Consider the following 22,338-nt stretch of genomic DNA (forward strand, 5'->3'; position numbering starts at 1 on the left):
TATAAAACCAAACTATATGATGTATGTATCAGGTGTCATGATTGGAGCTTTCTGCACACCACGGGACTTAAAACGTTAACATCTGTTGTTCTGCAACACCAAGATGAAACACAATCAAACTCAGCATTTCACTAGAAAGTTTTATATACCTCTGCAACCTTCATATCACCAAATAAATGGACTCCAGATGTAGTTATTCTTTTAAAATTTTAATTTCTACTATCGCTCTTAGAAACCATTTTAATCAAATCACATTTCTTGGAGAAAATTCACTCAGGGTTCTGAATGATTTAGTTGATTTCTACAAGAAACTTTGCCTTGACTGCTAGAGTTCTAGCTCTTATAGAAGCTTTTTTCCGTTTCAAAAAGAATGAAAAATATGCAGAGACTTTCTTACTGACTCAGTAAACGTAAAGGTTTAGAGAGAGCGTATATTAAGATTTTGGAATACAGTAACTTTTACGTTTTCAGTTTACTTACTACTAACTAGCTAAAACATCAGACAAGTCATCTAACTTCTCTGTGCCTTAGTTTCATCTTTAAAACAAAGAGATTAGAATAGATCATCTCTAAGGTCCCGCTCCAATTCTCACATGGCATGATTCTGTGCTTCGGCAAGAATATCTAATTGATATATTGAATTTTCCATAAATCAAGAGAACTGATAGGAACTAAAACAGCACAGCTGAACTAAACCTCTCTGGTTAGAGGAAACACAAAGATCATCTTAATGTTCGATTTCCTAAACCTTACTGAACCCATTCCCTCCTTAGCCAGGCCAATGAAGAGCCCATGGAGTTAAAACCAAATATCTTAGTTACATAAATTATTTTAAATTACACTGTAAACCTATTAAAATATATTAAGTCGATGCCAGTTTTCCTGCATTATAATTTACATTATTTTCATTCTATCTACATTCAAGATAATCTGTACAGTTAAGGTAGGGGGCTACTTGATATTCTTGTACTTCAAAACACTAGTAAAGTTAAATAGAATGAAGAGCAGAATATTAATCATTATCATATTCTGCCAATTAAAAATAAAAGTGTGCTGAATACTTATTTGTGGGCTAAAAAAATAAGGCAAAGGTAAAAAAGGAAATCTTGCTGACAAATGTTGATGTTCAAGGGAACTTAGTTGTGTTTTGTCATTTCTTAAAAAAAGAGAAGAGGGAGAAGATGTCGTCAGAAACCTGCCTAGGTAATACTGCAGCGGGACCTTCCAGCTTTGAGGAGAAAGTCATGCACCAGGAGCAGCACTTCGGTAAGAGTGCGGTGCAAGGCGGTTTTCCTTTGTCTAACTATGGGCAGCAAACGAGGCACTTCACCGTAAAATAGAAAAATAGGGTATACTTAAGAAGAAATTCAAAATCACTCATAAAAGATAACTAGCATTATTTAAAACGTAAAAAATTCTACTTTTATTTAACATGCATTCAACATTACATAGGCTTCACTAGGGAAAATCCTTTTGAACATAAGACTCCTGTTTCATTCATAAGACAAAAACTAAATCCTTTTCAAGAGAGTCTGGATTTCTAAGAGTGAAATCCAAGTCCTCCAACCTGAGGGCCACATATTCACAAACTGAGAAAAACACATCTTACCCACAACAAAGATACATTTCTGCTAACGACAAAGTGTGATGTGATCCCTGACTTTATTCTTGAAAGATCAAAAGTTTTAATTTTATATAACTTCAAAGAAGGGGACCTGGTGAATAACAGAATAATGAATAGATATTTAGCACCTAAATTTAGATGACACTTAAGTATTGCCATAGTTTTAAACAGTTGTATGTCCATAGATTGGGGGAAATCAGATATGCATTGTTCAATGATATTAGAACATTCTCAAAGAATAAAATATCAAGCTTCCAAAAATTATCCTTGATTTGAGAATGCATCCATCTATAACATTCAAACACAGTATTATCATTTCTTCCTGAAATTATAGATATATATTTTTTTAACAAGTAAACAAATAAGTAAGGTTTTTTTTTTCTTAACCACCATTAAATTGTCTTCCAAATGTGGCATTTTTTCAGAGATTTAGATAGAAAATAGTCATTTAAAAAAAAAAGTCATTCATATCCTACCAATAGTATTATTTTAGATGTTCTTCACTATGAGGCAGAGGTCAAAAAGTGAAGAAAATGACCATAGACCTTCTGCTGAAACACTTAAGAAAATACAAAGCAGGAACAGAGAAGATGAATATACATTAATTTCAGGCAATGTGTTGGCACATAAATGCTTATCTGTGGTGTAAAAAAAGCACAAAATGAAAAGATGATAAATGTTGTGACATCATTCCACAGGAATGGAGCCTAGCGCTGCTTTCTTTATATTGAAGAGAAATATTCCTGTGTAGCCTCTTTAAATAAGCTTGATTTTTGATTCTGGATGGAATACTTTGCTTCATATGTTAAAACTGATGCATGACATTAAAGATTTCCATGAAACACTTTAATCATCGCCACTGAAAAATCCTATAATTTTATCTTTTCTCCCTTTTTGCTTATAAGAAGGCTTTCCTTAACTCAAAAGTCTTTAAAAACATGTTCTTACGACAAGGAGGATGGCAAATTTCAATAGTTCACAGTCCTCATATTTCTCTTTTATATTTACTTTAACAAATTGCATTCCTTACTACATAATTAATTTCCTCATATACAGAAGAATCAAAATTCTTTTATTTATATCTTTAAGGTAAATTTTTCTATCTTCTTTAAGATATTCTAGTTAACTTTTGAAAGGAAATGAGTACATAAAAAAACAGGAACACTGTTGATGCAATTCAGTTGTTAAGAAATAAAGTGCACAGAGCTTTCAATATAAATATCGTTTGCTACCATACAGTTAAGTAAAAAGCTAACAAAATCAAAATGAAGATCCAGCCCAGTACCTAGAATATGGAAAATACAAGATAAGAATACAAACTCTATATACATAGTAAAAAAACTGTGGGGAATATTTCCCTTCAAACAAAAAAAGGCAACTGAAAATATTCTTAAGTCCAGTGGATTTCTGCTTCCCAAGCAACCAGATATGTTACACAATAACACCAACATGCAACACGTGAAACGTAGACTCACATTCTGACTGCTGCCCCTGCACTTCTGCGTTTAATTTACAATTCTCTGGTGTCTGACTGATTTCAGCTTGCAAAGCAGGAGATAAACCATGAGCATCATCTACAGAAGCAATATCAGACAAGACATCTAACTTTTCAGGGGAACAAGCTATGTAAAGCTTACTATCTCCTGTCCCTTCATCAAAATTTGTCCTCTCATCAGCATCTTCTAGCTGTTGAACTGAAGTTAAATACTGTTCAAGCAGACTCTTATCCTGCTCATCATTTGAGCTTTCCTTACTCCATTCACCGTGTTCTTCGCTAACATCCCCTACATCTGACTCTTTGCCATATTTGACTGTGTCAACAGAATTCCCCATTATGGAACTTTCACTGTCTTCTGTGGAACTTTTTTCAAAATCCAAGGAATCCTGCAAACAGTGAATTTGTTCTGTTAGGGAGGAATGAAAACCAGAGTCTGGAAATTCCCGTAAGGATTTCTCTTGAGGTGCTTCATCAGGAGCAATGAACCAATCAGAATTGTGATCAGAGGAAGACTCCTGACTTTGGGTGAATGATGGAGGTTTAGATGGCACTAGAGTACTTGATAAAGGAGGAACGTCAGAACGCCAGGAACTCAGACGCTGGTCCACCATCTGCTGCCAAGCTTGTAGAGACCTTACCTATAAACCAAAGGATATAGTTTTATTATAAAATAAAAATCATGCCTGTTTTATGATTGTCCTTTGAGCTCTTTTTTCCAACACTCATGAAGTTGGTAAATGGCAGAAGTGGATCAGAAATGGCCTGACTCCCTTTACCTTACATGGCTCCCCCAGCCTAAACCAGGCTGACACAAGCGGTACACATGCTTGGTAACTAAAGGCCCTTGCCAGGAGAGTAGGGATGGGCCAAAGCAATTCTCTTGCTTCTACTGGAAAAACAACAGAAGTACAACAGCGTACATACAGCTGACTAAGGAGTCAATAATGTACTCAGTAACATACACTGAGGTCTATTTAATAAGACAGATAGAGCCTATTCATAGAAGGAGATTCTCTAAAATAAAAATCTCATTTTAGATATCCATTTGGGATAAGAGTTCTTAAATATTATCTAACAATATGGTATATGCAACTCTAAAATACCTAAAAATATCCTGAGTTCTTGATAATATGACCTTTACATTTTTAGGGTATAATTAAAAATCTCAAAAATTTTCTGTAAAATCTGCAACAAGAAATCAATACAGAGAATTTTTTAGTTTCCCTTTGACTACATTCCAAGGTAATCACCAATAGCAGTTTGATATGTATCCTTCCAGACCTTTTACTATGTATTTCCAAATACACAGGGGGCTTTTAAAAACAAATGGAACCCTAAGTTCTGCGACTTGCTGTTTTTCACTGAACAATGTTATTCTGGAGATCTTTCCATGTCAGTCCATACTGTCACCTTAGTCTTTTTAACCACTCCACGGTATTCACAGAATTGTTACCCTCATGATTTATTGAACCACTCCCTTACTATTAGTAATTTTAAAACCTTAAAAATCAATAATTATTTTTCAATTTTTCAGGTAAAATCCTACTATAACAAATTCTTTTATAAAAATATTTCCAAGGAATTATCATCAAGAAACGTTTGGTGGGCTACAACAACAGTAAAACCGATTGTTGGAGCCGTCCCTAGAGTGTGCTATTATGGGTTATGCGTTTTCTCCCAAGAAGTCATGCATACTTTTTAGGACATGCATATTGTAGCCATCATACACCATCTTAGTCACCTGTTATTCAAATATTCTCAAAAGATAAGACAAGATGGATAGCTACATAAAACTTCAAACTGGGTTTTTATATCTGTGGGAAAGTTATCACATCCATCATTTAGTCACTTTCCTTCAGCTCTATACTTCTTTATCTTTCTGCTCAAAATTATGAAAATAATTTTCTTCAAATTAAATAGAATGTAACCAAATTCTCTGTTCTTTGTCAGAGTTAGAGGCAAAGAACACAAACCACATACTTAACCTTGAGAAAGGGTGCTTAGTATGCCTGACGACTCTATGATTAGCTCGATAAATCCAGAATTTTTCTTTGTTCATACCATTAGGTAAATCAGCAGGAGGAGCTTTACCTGGTTCCAAAGGAATCTGACAGCCTCTTCTTGTACAAATTTTTTAATACGTTCTTCATCTCTTTCTTTTCTTAATCTACAATAATCCAAAATCCATTAGTGACACAAGGAAGGGTACTTCTTGTTCAACTAACAAACACATGCATGGTAGAGAGATTAATAATCTAATAGTGCTTTCCACTTTTAGAACACCTAAGCTGAAATTAGTTGTTTGGTTTTTTTCTTCTTCTTCTCCCCAAAGCCCAGTATCCAGTTGTATATTCTGGTTGCAGGTCTTTCTAGTTGTGGCATGTGGGACGCCACCTCAGCATGGCCTGATAAGCAGTGCCATGTCCGTGCTGAGGATCCGAAAAGGCGAAACCCTGGGCTGCCAAAGCGGAGCGCACAAACTTAACCACTTGGCCACAGGGCCTGCCCCTGAAATTAGTTTTAAACTATGACTTAATGTAGAAGCCAAGTGAGATGTGACTGAAATTCAGATTATACTGGTTCTATAAAGTATTGCCAGTGATGAAAAGTGAAACACTAAATGGTTCTTTTTTGGCCTCAATTTCCCAGCCAAACATAGCAAAGGGGCAGGAGCTACAGAAAGGAGTGGTTACTCAAAGCCTCAAAACTGTTAAGGATTAGGATCACAGCTTGAAACACCCTCTTCTAAGAGGCCAATAGGACTCTTCCCATCAAACTGCACATCCCTGTTTGCACCAATCCCTGACATACTCCTTGCTGTCATCAACAGACCTCCACATCCATCACCTCCCCTCATTCATTAAAGTTTTATTCTGGGCTCACTGCCGCCCTCCCAATACTTACCCCCATCACAAACCTAAGGTTCCCTTAGTTGTCCATTATCTCCCAGACTGTCCCCACCATTTTGTTCTGAACCTCTGACCCACTTTCTCTAGCCCCTCCAGCCCTTCTCCTGTGCCATCTGGGACTCCCATACACACTCAGTCACTTCTCCGAACTTTTCCTTGACCAAATCAGACCCACTTCTAAGGGCACCATAGCCCTCTCAAGTGGAAGCTATTGTTTTCACTCACACATCAGGGTCAGATGATTCTGCTGTTTACAAATGATTCTTTACCTTCCTCCTGCAAGAAGTCCAGCTATCCTGCTAAATTTCCCCAAACTTTTTCAAGTACTGACTTCCCATTATCTACCCCCATTCACTCAAGTCTCAGCGCCAGTCTTTCTCTCTCCCCATTCCTGGCATCATTTCTGGAGACGTCAACATTCACATGGATGGTCTATGTAACAATAAGCCACCATCACTCATTCTCAAAGTCTCAGTCTAGACCCAATCATTTGACTACACCATTTTCAAAAATGATTTCAAGCACCCCACAACCACGACCTCCTATGCTCCCAGTTCACTTGCTCTTGCATCCCAGGGCAACAATTTAGACGTCCAGTCTTCATGTATGCCTCCAAACTAATGATCCCTTCCTCCTGTCTTCCCTTTTACCTCGTTTAAATTCCAAGATCCATCATTATAATCATCTCCTCCCAATTATCTTCAGCTCCCTTGCCCTTCTCTCTCTTCCCCACCATATTTACCTAGAAAATAACCCTTTCCTGGCTGCACCAAATTAACCATGCCCAAATCAGAACAGAACAACTGAGAGTTGCTGATGAAAATGACACAACCTGACCCATTGTCTTGCACTTTAAGCTTTTCCTCAGTATCCAGCAATCCTCCTCCATTCCCCCTATAAGTTCACTGTTAAGATGAAAACCTCACGTCTCTCTCCTTAAACCTCCCACACCCTCACCCCTCTCCTCATTCTCAAATGTTGACTATGTCTTCTATAGTATTGAAAAAGGAGAAGCATCCATCAGACAGGACCTCCCCATCCCCAACCATCAAACCTGCCACCCCACCTGCTCCTGCTCCCTCCTCAGCCTCTCCCTGTACTTGTGCACTGGATCCCTTCTCGTCCCTCCTCAAGAACTTCATTCCTGCACTTCTCCTTTCTTTCCTCTGCACCGTCAGTTTTTCCCTCTTTACTGAATCATTTCCATCAATACATAAACATGCTCTATATCTCTCATCTTTAAGAAAGAATTTTCCTTAACTCCAGATTCTCCTCCAGCAACCACCTACCCTCTTCTCTTCCTCAAGGCAACACATCCCAAAAGAGTTGGCTACACTCACTCTTCATCTCTCATTCACCATTCAACCAATTCTGAACTGCCTTCATCCCACTACACCACTGACACTGCTCTTAGGAAGCTCACTGGGCAGGAAAGGTTAACTCAGCAGGACTGGGGTGTTCAAACCCTGCAAATTCCAAAGACAGGAGTGGCCTTGACCAGCTCCCGGGAGATAACCTCCAAGCCCTAGGAATATCCTGCCTGATAAAAGTACCTTTGTATATGTAGGGCCTTGGGCCAAATCAGATAGTTTATGCTAACAATGTGCTTTCTGGTGAGTACCAGTTTTGTTGACCTGGGGCCACACTGTATCAGTCTGACCTCAGGTGGGGGCTGAGGTCTGAGTAGTTAAGGTCAGTCATACAGACACTGAATGCCCATATGACTGACTCCCAAAAAAAACCCTGGATGTCAGGCTTCAGCAAGTTTCCCTGGTTGGCAATACTTCATAGCTGTTGTCACACATCGTTGCCGGGAGAATCAAGCCCTGTCTGGACAACTGCACTGGGAGAGGACAACTAGAAGCTGGTGCTTGGTCTCCCCTGGACTCTGCCCTATGCACCTTCTTCCTTTGCTGATTTTGATCCGTATCCTTTCGCTGTAATAAACCATAATCATGAACAGCATAGCTTTCCTGACTTCTGAGTCCTTTTAGCAAATCATCACACCTGAAGCTAGTCTTGGGGACCCCTCAACACAGTCACCAATAACCTCCAGCTGCTAAATCTAATGTATAGTTCTCTGTCCTTCCTACGGCACCTCTCTTCTCTCCTGCAACATTCCCCTGTTGCAGCTGGGATACACAATCTCCTAGTTTTCTAACCACTTGGGCTGTCCCTTCTCAGTCTCTTTTACTGCCTCCTCCTCTGCCACCTATAACAATGTTAATATTGCTAGCTGCAATACTAATACTGAAAATAAGTTTACAAAATCCTAATTTTCCTGGGTTGAGAGTTAGTAAAACATGTGAGCCATAGAATTAAGGAAAATTCTGACCATTCCCCCAGAATTTTAGCCCTTTTAAATCCTTGTTATTTTATTTCTTATGTCACCTACTGAGTTCTACGTAAACTTACTCATCTTCTCATTTTTTTTTTTAAGACTTTATTTTTTTCCTTTTCCTCCCCAAAGCCCCCAGGTACATAGTTGTATATTCTTACTTGTGGGTCCTTCTAGTTGTGGCATGTGGGATGCTGCCTCAGCATAGCTTGATGAGCAGTGCCATGTCTGCGCCCAGGATTTGAACTGGCGAAACCCTGGGCCGCCGCAGCGGAGCGTGCAAACTTAACCACTCGGCCACGGGGCCAGCCCCTCTCATCTTCTCATTTTTATACTTATTCACTTTTCTACATTTTCTGTACCTTTCTCTGTTGAGGTTTATAGACATCTAGAAGGCATGCATTCATTCAACATTTACTGCTATCCTGCATCTATGCACCAATTGCTGTGTTGGAGATGGAAATGCATGACAGTCTCTGCCACCCAGATGCTTTCAGTATCTTACGGAAACAAGTCAAGCAAGAGTGGCAAGATGGTGTGACTAGTGTTCTAACCACAACAGCAATGATGCAGTGTTCTGAATCAACTCTAAGACTCTGACACTCCCAGACCAACCAACAAGCAAACTAAACAAACAAACAAACTAAACAGGACTTTGACTCACCTCCTTATTTCATCAGTTAGGCAGACAATGTGCTCCTGCATTCTGCGTAGCCGGATTTCATAACGCACATCTTTAGCTTGAGGGTTGTAATTCCTGGCATAAAAGCCTCGCCAACAGGCCTGAAGCTTAGTGGCTGCTTCATTCAATTTCTGAAGGGCAACTTTATCTTGTCCCAAAGCAACACATCTCTGGGTTAAAACTCTGCAGGGAAGTTTCTCTGAAGCTGTTTGAGACATGATTTCTTCACCGTCTGGCTGTGTATGGAAGACATTGTGTCCAACTGACTCAGGAGAAGATGTAAGACTGTGGGTGTCATCCTTCAAGACAGCACTGGTTACTGTTGGCTCAGGACATGGTAATGGCCCATCTTTCTCATTTACCTCTGTACTGATCGGACTCTTCATCGCTTGAACAGAATTCTCCTTTGCAGCCCAAAAAGCCTTTTCCTCTTCCTTGTCAAAGTCCTGGTTTCCCAGCCCTTTCACAGACTCATCTGCAACACCATCATCTTCTAGGCCCAGGTTAATGCCTTGTAGCCTCAGCTCAACTGTAGGTGAAACTGGAGACAGTCCTGATGCAACTGGCATGAAAGTAGACTCTGAAGAGAGAAGACTACAGCTCAGCTTGTCCTCATCGGTCTGTATGTCCTCCAGGCGCAGGTCATTTCGAGAGTATCTTGCCGTGTGAACAGAGGCTGGAAAGTTACTCTTAACACCATATAACTGATCATCATCACTGCTTATCCCAACCCAAGAATTGACTTGGATGACAGGTTCTAGAAGAATCAACAGAGTATCGCTTAAACCACTAAATGTTTAAACAGATATTTTTTCTTAGTTGTATTCTTTAATGAAATCTAATCCCTAAAATACAGTAAAATGTAATAAAATGCCTTCAGTGATATCCTCCAATATGCCTAAAACACCAAACCAAATATTTTTAAGAAAATGAATTCTTGCAATAATCATAAGAATAATCAAAGTATCAGGTCAATACAAAAGGTAGCAGTTCACTGAATGTTTTTAAAAATTAGAAATATAATAGTTATATATGTATGTCTGCGTATATACATATATATAAAATATAAGATCCAAATGTTCATTTAAGTTAACAAATAAAAATTATGAAAGTATATACTTTTTCTGTTTTATGATACCCAACAGATCCAACGACTCAGAAAAAAAGCATGAGAGATCATGAATTTCATACCACTTTCCTGGACGATCTGACAGTCTTGAACAGGGCTGGAATGCTCAGGTACAAGGGGTGCCCTGGTTTCAACAGGAGCAAGAGGAGACAACTCTTCATTTTGGCTTTGGTTCATCAACTGCCTCTGGTGAAACCTAAAAATCAATAACATCTGACGTGATTTAACACAAAGCAAAAAAAGAAAGCCTTTCTGCTTCCTAGGTAACACGATCAAAAAGGTAGAAGTTTACAGTTTTCAAAGTAGATACTTTTAATCACCACCAAATTACACAGTCTCATTTGAACACATCAGATAAAAAAGGTTAAGAAACTTATTTTTAAATCACATAGACACCCTCATATGCATATACATGCACAAAAATTCAAATGCAGGATCTCTAACCAAAGAAGTGACTACTAAATGCTTCTAGCTATACTTCTTAATGTTCGTATTTAAAAGTTCATATGAAACATCTACATTAAAAGGACAAATACATTTTTTTTAAAAATCCCCCTCCCCCATACTGCTTACTCTCCCTACTCAAGAAATGATTAGCAATGTAGTCGTGGAGTAAACTGGACTGCACTGTGTGATTCAGTTCCTCTGCAGGACTGGGGCAGTGACAAGGGGCCCAAGTGCCCACAAACGTGGGCCACAGCAATTGGCTCAGTCCTACTAACCCAACAGGAAAGACTCAGAGGTATTTTCACTTGTGAATTCATCAGCTGCCACAAATAAATGGGCTTACCTCTGCTTGCTCAGAATCTTCTCTAGTTTAGCATCCTCTGCGGTTTGAAGACCCAGTGTAGAAGTGAGAGGACAGACTGTAGCCAGATACTGGACAAGCTGGATATGCTGACCAGGCCGATATGCTCTCCCCTTGCCTTGACTATAGAGCCATTCAGCTTTCAAACTGCAATTAGGGGACATAAAGAAGAGGAGATGGCACCAGGGTAGACAAGATACATTTTTAAGCCACAATAGGCTTCCTTCTTAATTTACCTTTATAGCATCATTGGGTGTTTTCATAAATAAAATTCAAGTTCAAAAATATCTATCCTTTTGATTCACTCCCCTTACTCTTATAATGTTTTAAACCTTTTTTCTTGTTTAGGGGCACTTCCACAGAGTTGCACTACGGTTCCAAATATTTTAAAATTGTTTTCAAAGAAGCAATGAGTATTCCTACCATTCACTGCCAAACTGAAGTACCTAAATACATCAGTTTTGAATAAACCCATTAGTTCACAGTGACAGCTTTTAAAAAAGGCTAGCTGACCACAGCTGGAGGATGCTAGGGAACCACCAACTCATTATTTTTAAAAACTGCTAAGTGAGCAGCAAGGACCAGCAAATCCAGAGGCACAAGCAGCACAATGAGGGCACTGACGATGCCTCTGGCAGAGGTAGTGAGAGTGGAAACTGCAGGCTGTCAAATACAACCAGACACAGCTCAGAAACCAAGTAACCAGAGCCACACCCTAATAAGAAAGGTGGTTACTACCACAAATGCACCAGCCAAGGATCAATTCATCAAACACCATATAGAACTACAGTAACACAGAACAGAAAGAGAATGACAACTCTCCAGGAACCAAACTTGAAGTCACAGAAGATTACAATCTAACTGACAGAGAATTCAAAAGAGCTATCGTAAAGAAACTCAGTGAGTTACAAGAAAACTCAGAAAGACAGTTGAATGAGTTCAGGAATAAAATTAATGAACAGAAAGAGTTCCAAGACTGAAACTCTAAAAAAAAAAATCAAACTAATTCTGGAGATGAAGAACACAATTAATGAGATAAAAAAAATTGTGCAGAAAGCATTAAAAATGGAGCAGACCATATGGAGGAGAGAATCAATGCGTTCAAAGATAGAAACTTAGAAATAATTCAGGTGGAGGAAGAAAGAACTAAGATTTTTTTTAAATGAAGAAATTCTTCAAAAAATATCTGACTCAATTAGGAAAAATAACATAAACATAATAGGCATTCCAGAAGGAGAAGAGAAGGAGAAAAGAGTAGAGAACTTATTCAAAGAAATAATAGCAGAGAACTTTCCAAACCTGGGGAAAGAACTGGACATGTAAGTATATGAAGATAACAGAACTCCTAATTACTTCAACGCAAAAAGACTTTCTCCAAGGTCTTTAATATAATATACTATTAAAACTGTCAAAAGGTGGGGCTGGCCCTGTGGCCAAGTGGTTAAGGTCACGTGCTCTGCCTCGGCGGCCCAGGGTTTCACCAGTTCAAATCCTGGGCATGGACATGGCACCGCTCATCAGGCCATGCTGAGGTGGCATCCTATATGCCACAACTAGAAGGACCCACTACTAAAAATACACAACTATGTACCGGGGGGCGTTGGGGAGAAAAAGGAAAAATAAAATCTTTTAAAAAAAAACCGTCAAAGGCAATACAAAGAAAAAATATTAAGGGCAGCAAGAGAGAAGAAAATAACCTACAAAGAAACCCCTATCAGGCTTTCAGCAGAAACCCTACAGGCTAGGAGAGAGTGGAACGATATATTTAAAACACTGAAAGACAAAAGCTATCAGCCAAGAATACTCTATCTAGTGAAATTATCCTTCAGATATGACAGAGACGTAAAAGCTTCCCCAGAAAAACAAAAGCTGAGGGAGTTCATCGCCACTAGACTTGCCTTATAAGAAATGTTGAAAGGAGCCCTCCTACCTGAACAAAAAGGCAAAGGTTTACAAAGCTTTGATCAAGGAGATAAACAAACAGAATCAGAACACTGCAGCTGTATATCAGAATAGGTTAGTAAACAATTATAACATAAAGAATAAAGGTAGGGGCCGGTTCCGTGGCCGAGCGGTTAAGTTTGCGTGCTCTGCTGCAGCGGCCCAGGGTTCAGATCCTGGGCGCGGACATGGCACTGCTCATCAGGCCACGTTGAGGTGGTGTCCCACATCCCACAACTAGAAGGACCTGCAACTAAGATATACAACTGTGTACATGGGGGGTTTGGGGAGATAAAGCAGGGAAGAAAAAAAAAAGATTGGCAACAGCTGTTAGCCCAGGTGCCAGTCTTAAAAAAAAAAAAAGAATAAAGGTAAAGAAAGCATCAAAAATAACTATAAACACTTCAACTTGGGCAGAAACTTACAACACAAAAAAGAGTAATTTGTGACAACAAAAAAATAGAAGAGGAAGAGGAAAAGGATGGAACCTGCTTAGGCTAATGGAGATAAGAGGCTACCATAAAAAGGACTATCTCATCTATGAGATCTTTTATACAAACCTCATGGTAAACACAAAACAAAAAATCAGAGCAGAGTCACAAAACATAAATAAAGAGAAAACTGAGAAAAACATCACAGAAAACCACCAATCTGAAATGACAGACAGAAATACAAGGAATAAGAAACAAGGGAAATTGGGAACAACCAGAAAACAAAAGACAAGATGGCAGTATTAAGCCCTCATATATTAACAATCACTCTAAATGTAAACAAATTCAATTCACCAATCAAAAGACGCAGTGTCTGGATGGATTAAAAAACAAGACACAACAATATGCTGCCTCCCAGAAACACATCACACCTCTAAAGACAAATACAGGCTCAGAGTGAAGGGATGGAATATGATACTCCAAGCAGATAGCAAGCAAAAGAAAGTGGGGTACCCATACTTATCAGACAAAGCAGACTTCAAGAAAAAAAGATAAGAGACAAAGATGGGCATTATATAATGATAAAAGAGATGTTCCATCAAGAAGACATAATACTTATTAATACATATGCACCTGACAAAGGAGTGCCAAAGTATATAAAGCAACTATTATTAGACCTAAAGGGAGAAATTGATAGCAACACAATGATACTAGGAGACCTTAACACCCCAGTTATGTCAGTGGATAGATCAACCAGACAGAAAGTCAACAAGGAAACAGTGGCCTTAAATGAAACGCTAGACCAGACAAACTTAATAGATATATATAGACCATTCCATCCAAAAACAGGAGAATACACATTCTTCTCAAGTGCAGTTGGAACATTCTCAAGGACAGACCATATGTTGGGAAACAAGACAAACCTCAACAAATTTAAGAAGACTGAAATCATATCAAGCATCTTTTCCAACCACAATGCTATGAAACTAGAAATCAACTACAAGAAAAAAGCTGGAAACGTCACAAATATGTGGAGACTAAACAACATGCTACTGAACAACCACTGGATCAATGAACAAATCAAAGGAGAAATCAAAAAATACCTGGAGACAAATGAAAATGAAAACACAACATACCAAAACTTATGAGATGCAGCAAAAGTGGTACTAAGAGGGAAGTTTATAGCAATACAGGCCCACTTCAACAGACAAGGAAAAATCTCAAATAAGTAATCTTCCACTATACCTGAAAGAACTAGAAAAAGAACAACAAAAAAGCCCAAAGTCAGTAGGAGGAAGAAAATAATAAAAATCAGAGCAAGAGTAAACAAAATAGAGACTAAAAAGACAAGAGAAAGATCAACGAAACTAAGAGCTAGTTCTTTAAGAAGATAAACAAAATTGAGAAAGACTTAGCCAGACTTACTAAGAAAAAAAGAGAAAAGACTCAAATAAATAAAATCAGAAATGAAAGAAGAGAAATTAAAACAGACATCACAGAAATACAAAGGATTATAAGAGAATACTATTAAAAGCTATATGCCAACAAATTGGATAACCTAAAAGAAATGGATAAATTCTTAGAATCATACAACCTCCCAAAACTGAATCAAGAAGAAATAGAGAATCTGAATAGACCAATCACAAGATTGAAACAGTAATCAACAAAAAGCAGAAGTCCAGGACCAGATGATTTCTCTGGTGAATTCTACCAAACATTCAAAGATTTAATACCTTGCCTCCTCAAACTCTTCTGAAAAATTAAAGAGGATGTGATGCTCCCTAACTCATTTTACAAGGCCAACATTACCCTGATACCAAAACCAGACAATGACAACACAAAAAAGGAAAATTACAGGCTAATGTAGCTGATGAACATAGATGCAAAAATCCTAAACAAAATATTAGCAAATTGAATACAACAATACATTAAAAGGATCAGATACCACAATCAAGTGGGATTTATTCGAGAGATGCAGGGATGCTTCAACATCCATGAATCAATCAATGTGATACACCACATTAAGAAAAGATGTTCATCTCAACAGATGCAGAGAAAACATTTGACAAGATCCAACATCCATTCATGATAAAAACTCTCAATAAAATGAGTATAAAAGGAAAGTACCTCAACATAATAAAGGCCACATATGACAAACCCACAGCCAACATCCTACTCAATGGAGAAAAACTGAAAGCCATTCTTCAGAGAACAGGAACAAGACAAGGATGCTTGCTTGCACCACTATTATTCAATGTAGTACTGGAAGTTTTAGACAGAACAATTAGTCAAAAAAAAAAAGAAAGAAAAGTGATCTAAATTGGAAGGAAAGAAGTGAAACTCTCAGTATTTGTGGATGACATGATTCCATATATAGAAAACCCTAAAGAATCCACCAAAAACCTATTAGAAGTAATCAAGAAATACAGTAAACTTGTAGGGTACAAAATAAACATAAAAAAATCAGTAATGTTTCTATACACTAATAACGAACTAGCAAAAACAGAAATCAAGAATACAATCTGATTTACAATTACAACAAAAAGAATGAAATACCTAGGAATAAATTTAACCAAGGAGGTGAAAGACTTCCACACTGAAAACTATAAGACATTATTTAAAGAACTCCAAGAAGACATAAGAAATGGAAAGATACTCCATGCTTATGGATTGGAAGAGTAAACATAGTTAAAATGTCCGTATTACCTAAAGCAATCTACAGATTCAATGCAATTCCAATCAGAATCCCAATGACATTCTTCAGAGAAACAGAACAAAGAATCCTAAAATTTCTATAAAACAACAAAAGACCCTGAATAGCCAAAGCAATCACGAGAAAAAAGAACAAAGTTGGAGGTATCACACTCCCTGACTTCAAAACATACTACAAAGCTATAGTAATCAAAACAGTATAGTACTGGCACAAAAACAGACACAGATCAATGGAACAGAACTGAAAGCCCAGAGAAAAAAACCACACATCTATGGATAGCTAATCTTTGACAAAGGAGGCAAGAACATACAATGAGGAAAGGAAAGTCTCTTCAAGAAATGGTGTTGGGAAAACTGGACAGCCACAAGCAAAAGAATGAAATTTGACCACTATCTTACACTATAAACAAAAATCAACTCAAAATGGATTAGAGACTTGAATGTAAGACCTGAAACCATAGAAGAAACTCCTCAAAGAAAATATAGGCAGTACGCTCTTCAACATCAGTCTCAGTAGTATCTCTTTGAATACCATGTCTACTCAGGCAAGGGAAACGAAAGAAAAAATAAACAAATGTGACTACACTGAACTAAAAAGCTTCTGCAAGGCAAAGGAAACCAGGAACAAAACAAAAAGACAACCCACCAACTGGGAGAAAATATTGGCAAATTATATATCTGTCAATGGGTTAATTTCCAAAATATATAAAGAACTCATACAACTCAACAACAACAAAACAAACAACTCAATCAAAAAATGGGCAGAGGATATGAACAGATATTTTTCCAAAGAAGACAGACAGATGGGTAACAGGCACATGAAAAGATGTTCAACATCACTAATCATCATGGAAATGCAAATCAAAACTACAATGAGCTATGACCTCACACCCGTTAGAATGGCTATAATTAGCAAGACAAAAAAATAACAAGTGTCCAAGAGGACGTGGAGAAAAGGGAACCCTCATACAGTGCTGGTGGGAATACAAACTGGTGCAGCCACTATGGAAAACAGTCTGGAGATTTCTCAAAAAAATTAAAAATAGAAATACCACATGATCCAGCTGTTCCACTTCTGGGTATTTATCCACAGAACATGAAATCAGTAATTCAAAAAGATTTATGCACTCCTATGTTCACTGCAGCATTATTTACAAAAGCCAAGACTTAGAAGCAACCCAAGTGCCCATCAACAGAAGAATGGATAAAGAAGATGTGAGATATACATATATACACACACACACAGACATACACACACACACACACAAATGGAATACTACTCAGCCACAAATAAAAAAGACAAAATTGTGCCATTTGTGACAACACTGATGGACCTTGAGGGTATTATGCTAAGTGAAATAAGTCAGACAGAGAAAGACAAATACCATATGATTTCACTCATATGCAGAAGATAAACAAAACACATAGATAAGGAGAACAGATTGGTGGTTACCAGAAAGGAAGGAGGTGGAGGGATGGGCAAAAGGGATAAAGAAGTATGTACATATGCTGATGGATAAAAACTAAACTATTGGTGGTGAACACGATGCAGTCTATACAGAAACTGAAATATAATAATGTACACGTGAAATGTACACAATATTATAAGCCAATATGACCTCAATTAAATAATTTTTTCAAAACTGGAAAATAAAGCATAAGAATTAAATATTATTAATTCTGTCTTTCCTATACAAACCACACCAGTGAGTAACCAAATAGTTACTTGACAGATGTATTCCTAGCTAATAAAAAAATGAATGACAGAATAAAAATTTCACCATTTTCCAACTCTCAATGAATTAATGGATTTAGGCATTAATCATTAATACCTACTAATAAGAGACAACCAGACACTGTGTGCCTCTCAATAGAACACACAAAGTAATCCTCCCTCCACAAAAAATCCTGATCAAACCTTCACATCCAGCTACCAATTTACAGGAAATATAAAAGAGAGAGGAGCATGTCAAAGAACACGGACGTAATCAGCAAAATAAGCTCAGTGGGAAACTCTATAGGACAAATAATCTGATTTCTTCAACAACGACCAAAAAAAGAGAAAAGAAAGCAAATAAAATAAGAAGGGAGGAAGCTATAGGTAAAAGAGATTTAAATGCATCATCTTGGACATCCAGCCAACTGCAGCCCCACGTGACATCTCACTCACTACCAGCACATGAAACTTGAGTGAGAGCCACCCGTTGGGACAGCCAACCCCTGGAGCTCGCAGTATCAATAAGACACTGAATGGGGCCAGCCCAGTGGCGCAGCAGTTAAGTTCGCACGTTCCGCTTTATGGCAGCCTGGGGTTCGCGGGTTTGGATCCCAGCACAGACATGGCACCGCTTGGCAAAAGCCATGCTGTGGTAGGCGTCCCACATATAAAGTAGAGGAAGATGGGCACGGATGTTAGCTCAGGGCCAGTCTTCCTCAGCAAAAAGAGGAGGATGGGCAGCAGATGTTAGCTCAGGGCTAATCCTCCTCAAAAAGAAAAAAAAGACACTGAAAAAGAGAGCAAGACATCAACCAATCACAATGTATGGCCTTATTTGGATCCTATTTCCGAAGAAACCATTAAAAGTCTGCATTTATGAGGACTATTGGAAATAGAAGCACTGAATTAATACCTGATATTATTAAGGAATTATTGTTAAATTTTTTGAGACGTGATAATAGTACTGTAGTTATTTCTTTAAGATCCCTTATTTTTTAGTTATGTACTGAAATATTCACAGATGAACTTATGCATAATCTGAGATTTTCTTCAAAAGAATACAGGAGGGGCAGCCCAGTGGCACATTGGTTAAGTTCACACGTTCCGTTTTTCAGTGGCCTAGGGTTCGCCAGTTCAGATCCCAGGTGCAGACATGGCACCACTTGGCAAAAGCCACGCTGTGGAAGGCATCCCATGTATAAAGTGGAGGAAGATGGGCATGGATGTTAGCTCAGGCCCAGTTTTCCTCAGCAAAAAGAGGATTGGCAGTAGTTAGCTCAGGGCTAATCTTCCTCAAAAAAAAATAATAATAATACAGGAGAAGGGAGAGTGGGTGAAGGCACAGACGAGAGCAAGGTTGGCCATGAGTTGAAAAGGTTGAGTTGGATGATGGATTTATGGGAAGTCATTATACTACTCAGTTTATTTTTGCATATATGTTTGAATTTTTTTAATTAACATGCCATTGCCTCAATTTTACCATCCTCCAATCTGCCCCTCAACCTGAAGTTGAGGGTGGATCATTTTGGGATACTTTGTTTCTCTGTTTTTATAACATTAACTCAGCATTGCAAACAGTTTGAAAAATCCCTTCCAATTCACAACCAATTTCTTGGACCTTCACACTATGGTATCCACATCGGTCTAAAATTGAATAAGGCTGCTATGAACATGCTTGTACATTTTTTTTGGTAGACATAAGCACCCATTCCTGTAGGGTATATACCAGAAGTCAAGTTGCTGGGTCACGGGTATTTGTATGTACAACTTCAATAAATACTGCCAGTTTTTCAAAGTAGTTGCACCATTTACACTCCTAGAACAGTGTATGAGAGTTCCCATTGCTCCACATACTCACCAACACTAGTATTGGCCATCCTTTTACTTTTCTAAATAGATTTTTATTTATTTATTTATTTTTATTTTTATGAGGAAGATTAGCCCTGAGCTAACATCTGTTGCCAATCTTCCTCTTCTTGCTTGAGGAAGATTGTTGCTGAGTGAACATCTTTGCCCGTCTTCCTCTATTTTATGTGGGACACTGCCACAGCGTGGCTGGACAAGTGGTGATAGGTCCGCGCCCGAGATTTGAACCTGCGAACCCCCGGCTGCTGAAGCAGAGCGCGTGAACTTAACCACTAGCCACCAGGGCGGCCCCCATCCTCTTAATTTTAGCTACTCTGGTGGGAGCTAGTTGATTTCAAGGCTCCTTAATGACCAGGACAAAAATAAGGTTTCTGACCTATCAAAAAAGTCAGTATGGTGGTTATCTCTAGTGGGAAGGGAAGTTATGAGAGGAAGGCAAGGGAGATCTCTGGAGGCTGGTAACGTTCTATCCTTATTGTCAGTGGTGACTATATGGGTATTTTTAAATATTATTTTTTAACTATATCTGAATTATGCTACACTTTGCAAGTTTTTTAAGCGTAGGGGGAAAAAGAATCTGTCTGAGAAAGGGCTGCTATTCTGCTACCCTCCCACCTCCTCCCTCCTCGGGCCCTTCTTTAGTGGAGGACCACCCCACGGGGAGGATGCTGCCCCACCTCCTCCCTCCTCGGGCCCTTCTTTAGCGGAGGAGCACCCCCCAGGAAGGATGCTGCCCCACCTCCTCCCTCCTCGGGCCCTTCTTTAGCGGAGGACCACCCCCCAGGAAGGATGCTGCCCCACCTCCTCCCTCCTCGGGCCCTTCTTTAGCGGAGGACCACCCCACAGGGAGGATGCTGCCCCACCTCCTCCCTCCTCGGGCCCTTCTTTAGCGGAGGACCACCCCCCAGGAAGGATGCTGCCCCACCTCCTCCCTCCTCGGGCCCTTCTTTAGTGGAGGAGCACCCCACGGGGAGGAGACTGTCCCAAGGGAAAGCCTATTCTTCGTTACCTCCTCAAGTCTGTGAAATTAAACATGTGCAAAACATTATAGAGAAAGTTCAAAGAAAATTCCAATTCATCTTAAAGTGACTTGGATTAAACCATTTCCACAGTGTAGAAACATAACCTTTGCATTATTATTCATCTAGTGAACAAGCATTTTCTGCTTTTTAACGCTTGCTTTAGTTTCTACAAAACTCTTCAATCCCTAGTCCCTATCCTTAAGTGATACTGGCAATGATCATTTATTAAGCACCTACCATCCAACTAGTATGATGCTATGTACGTTATCCTTAATCCTCATAGCATCCTTGAGAGCTAGGCAGTATTATCCACATTTTACAGATGAGAAAACTAAGGCTCAGAGAAGCTAAAGAACTTGCCCAGGCCACACAGCTAATGGGTGGCAGGGAAAGATGTGAAGCCTTCTCTTGTCTCTCCTGACCAGGTCTCATCTCTCTTCCCAGGTTTCTCTTTACACCAAACCCTCACCTCTGCCCATCTCACCATGTTGCCAGCCCTACTGCCATAGGAAAACCCAACAACATATTTCTTTCTCTTACAGAAAAGAGCCAGAGAAGATAATCCAAGTAAACTCACATCCAGCTTTAGCACTATCCATAGTGTGAAACAAGATAAGGTTTCTGAGTACACAGCAACTCTCATTGCAGGACAAAGGAAAAGCCCCATGCTTCTGCAGGCAAACTAGACCTGACACACGTCCCTCACCCAGAGCACCTCCCCATGTAGCACGTGGCTGCCATTCCTCGCTGCCCCACGCCCTATTCAGCAGCTAGAAGAAACAGCAGGGAGAAAGAAAAGGAAAAGCCAGTCAGTAATCTACACTCATCCTCCCACCAGAAAGCCCTCAAATGACCCTAGCAGTCTTGATCACAGAAGGACAAAAATGGTGAGGAAGAACGTGTGTGTCAAGTCCATGAGAGCATGAAGGCATGCACTGAGAGGAGGGAGTGAAATGAGGCCTAGTGAAGAGAATACAGTCCTCTCAATTCTCACTCTCTCCTCTAACTCACCCCTCTTGGCCACAGCCTAGTCCTTGCCTCCTCTAAAGCTCTGATACCACTGATCCCAGGCCAGCGTCCAGAGGACCCCGTCACGCAGGGGTCCCTGTTCGAAGCTGCAGAAACCGTCAGTGATCTAGATATGGGAGACTTTCCACTCCTGCTGCTTAACAGGGAGGAGAAGGGAAGGACCAGGCAGCACAGCTGCTCCCAGCTCCAAAGTGGGACTCTGCATGTGTTTTCCCAGAGTCACTGTTAGAAAGGGGAGTGGATCCTAAGGTATTATTAATCCTGCCCTCACATATATGGTGGATCATAAGCTTTTGTGGGATTGATCTGAGACCCTACACAGCATCCATAACGTGGTTTCTATATAGAAGCACTCTAAGTCCCAAACAACTAATTAAGCAAACAACTTTCAGAAATCAAAATGTTATCTTTTGGGCACTAAGTTAAATTCACTAGCCCCAACCTCTGGGGCTGATGTTTCTTTCTTTTTTTTTTTTTAAAGACTGGCACCTGAGCTCACATCTGTTGCCAATATTCTTTTTCTTCTTCTTCTTCTTTTTCTTCTTCTCCCCAAAGCCCCCCAGTACATAGTTGTATATTTTAGTTGTGGGTCCTTCTAGTTGTGGCATGTGGGATGCTGCCTCAGCATGGGC

The 22,338-nt window shown here is 39.3% G+C and overlaps 1 protein-coding gene across 1 annotated transcript in view; it reads right to left on the minus strand.

Annotated features, from left to right (window-relative positions):
- Positions 1-235: 235 nt before the first annotated feature.
- Positions 236-22,338, minus strand: part of CEP97 (centrosomal protein 97) — a 28,974-nt gene continuing 6,871 nt past the window's right edge. The window contains exons 7-11 of the mRNA XM_001502040.5: positions 10,971-11,135; positions 10,243-10,376; positions 9,034-9,808; positions 5,214-5,289; positions 236-3,760 (exon numbers count right to left, since the gene is read on the minus strand). Coding sequence (XP_001502090.1) covers positions 3,056-3,760; positions 5,214-5,289; positions 9,034-9,808; positions 10,243-10,376; positions 10,971-11,135 — 1,855 coding nt within the window. The 3' untranslated portion in view covers positions 236-3,055. The remainder of the gene's footprint in view (positions 3,761-5,213; positions 5,290-9,033; positions 9,809-10,242; positions 10,377-10,970; positions 11,136-22,338) is intronic.

The sequence above is a fragment of the Equus caballus genome, chromosome 19 (assembly GCF_041296265.1).
Source record: "Equus caballus isolate H_3958 breed thoroughbred chromosome 19, TB-T2T, whole genome shotgun sequence".
In the NCBI taxonomy this organism is placed as follows: Eukaryota; Metazoa; Chordata; class Mammalia; order Perissodactyla; family Equidae; genus Equus; species Equus caballus.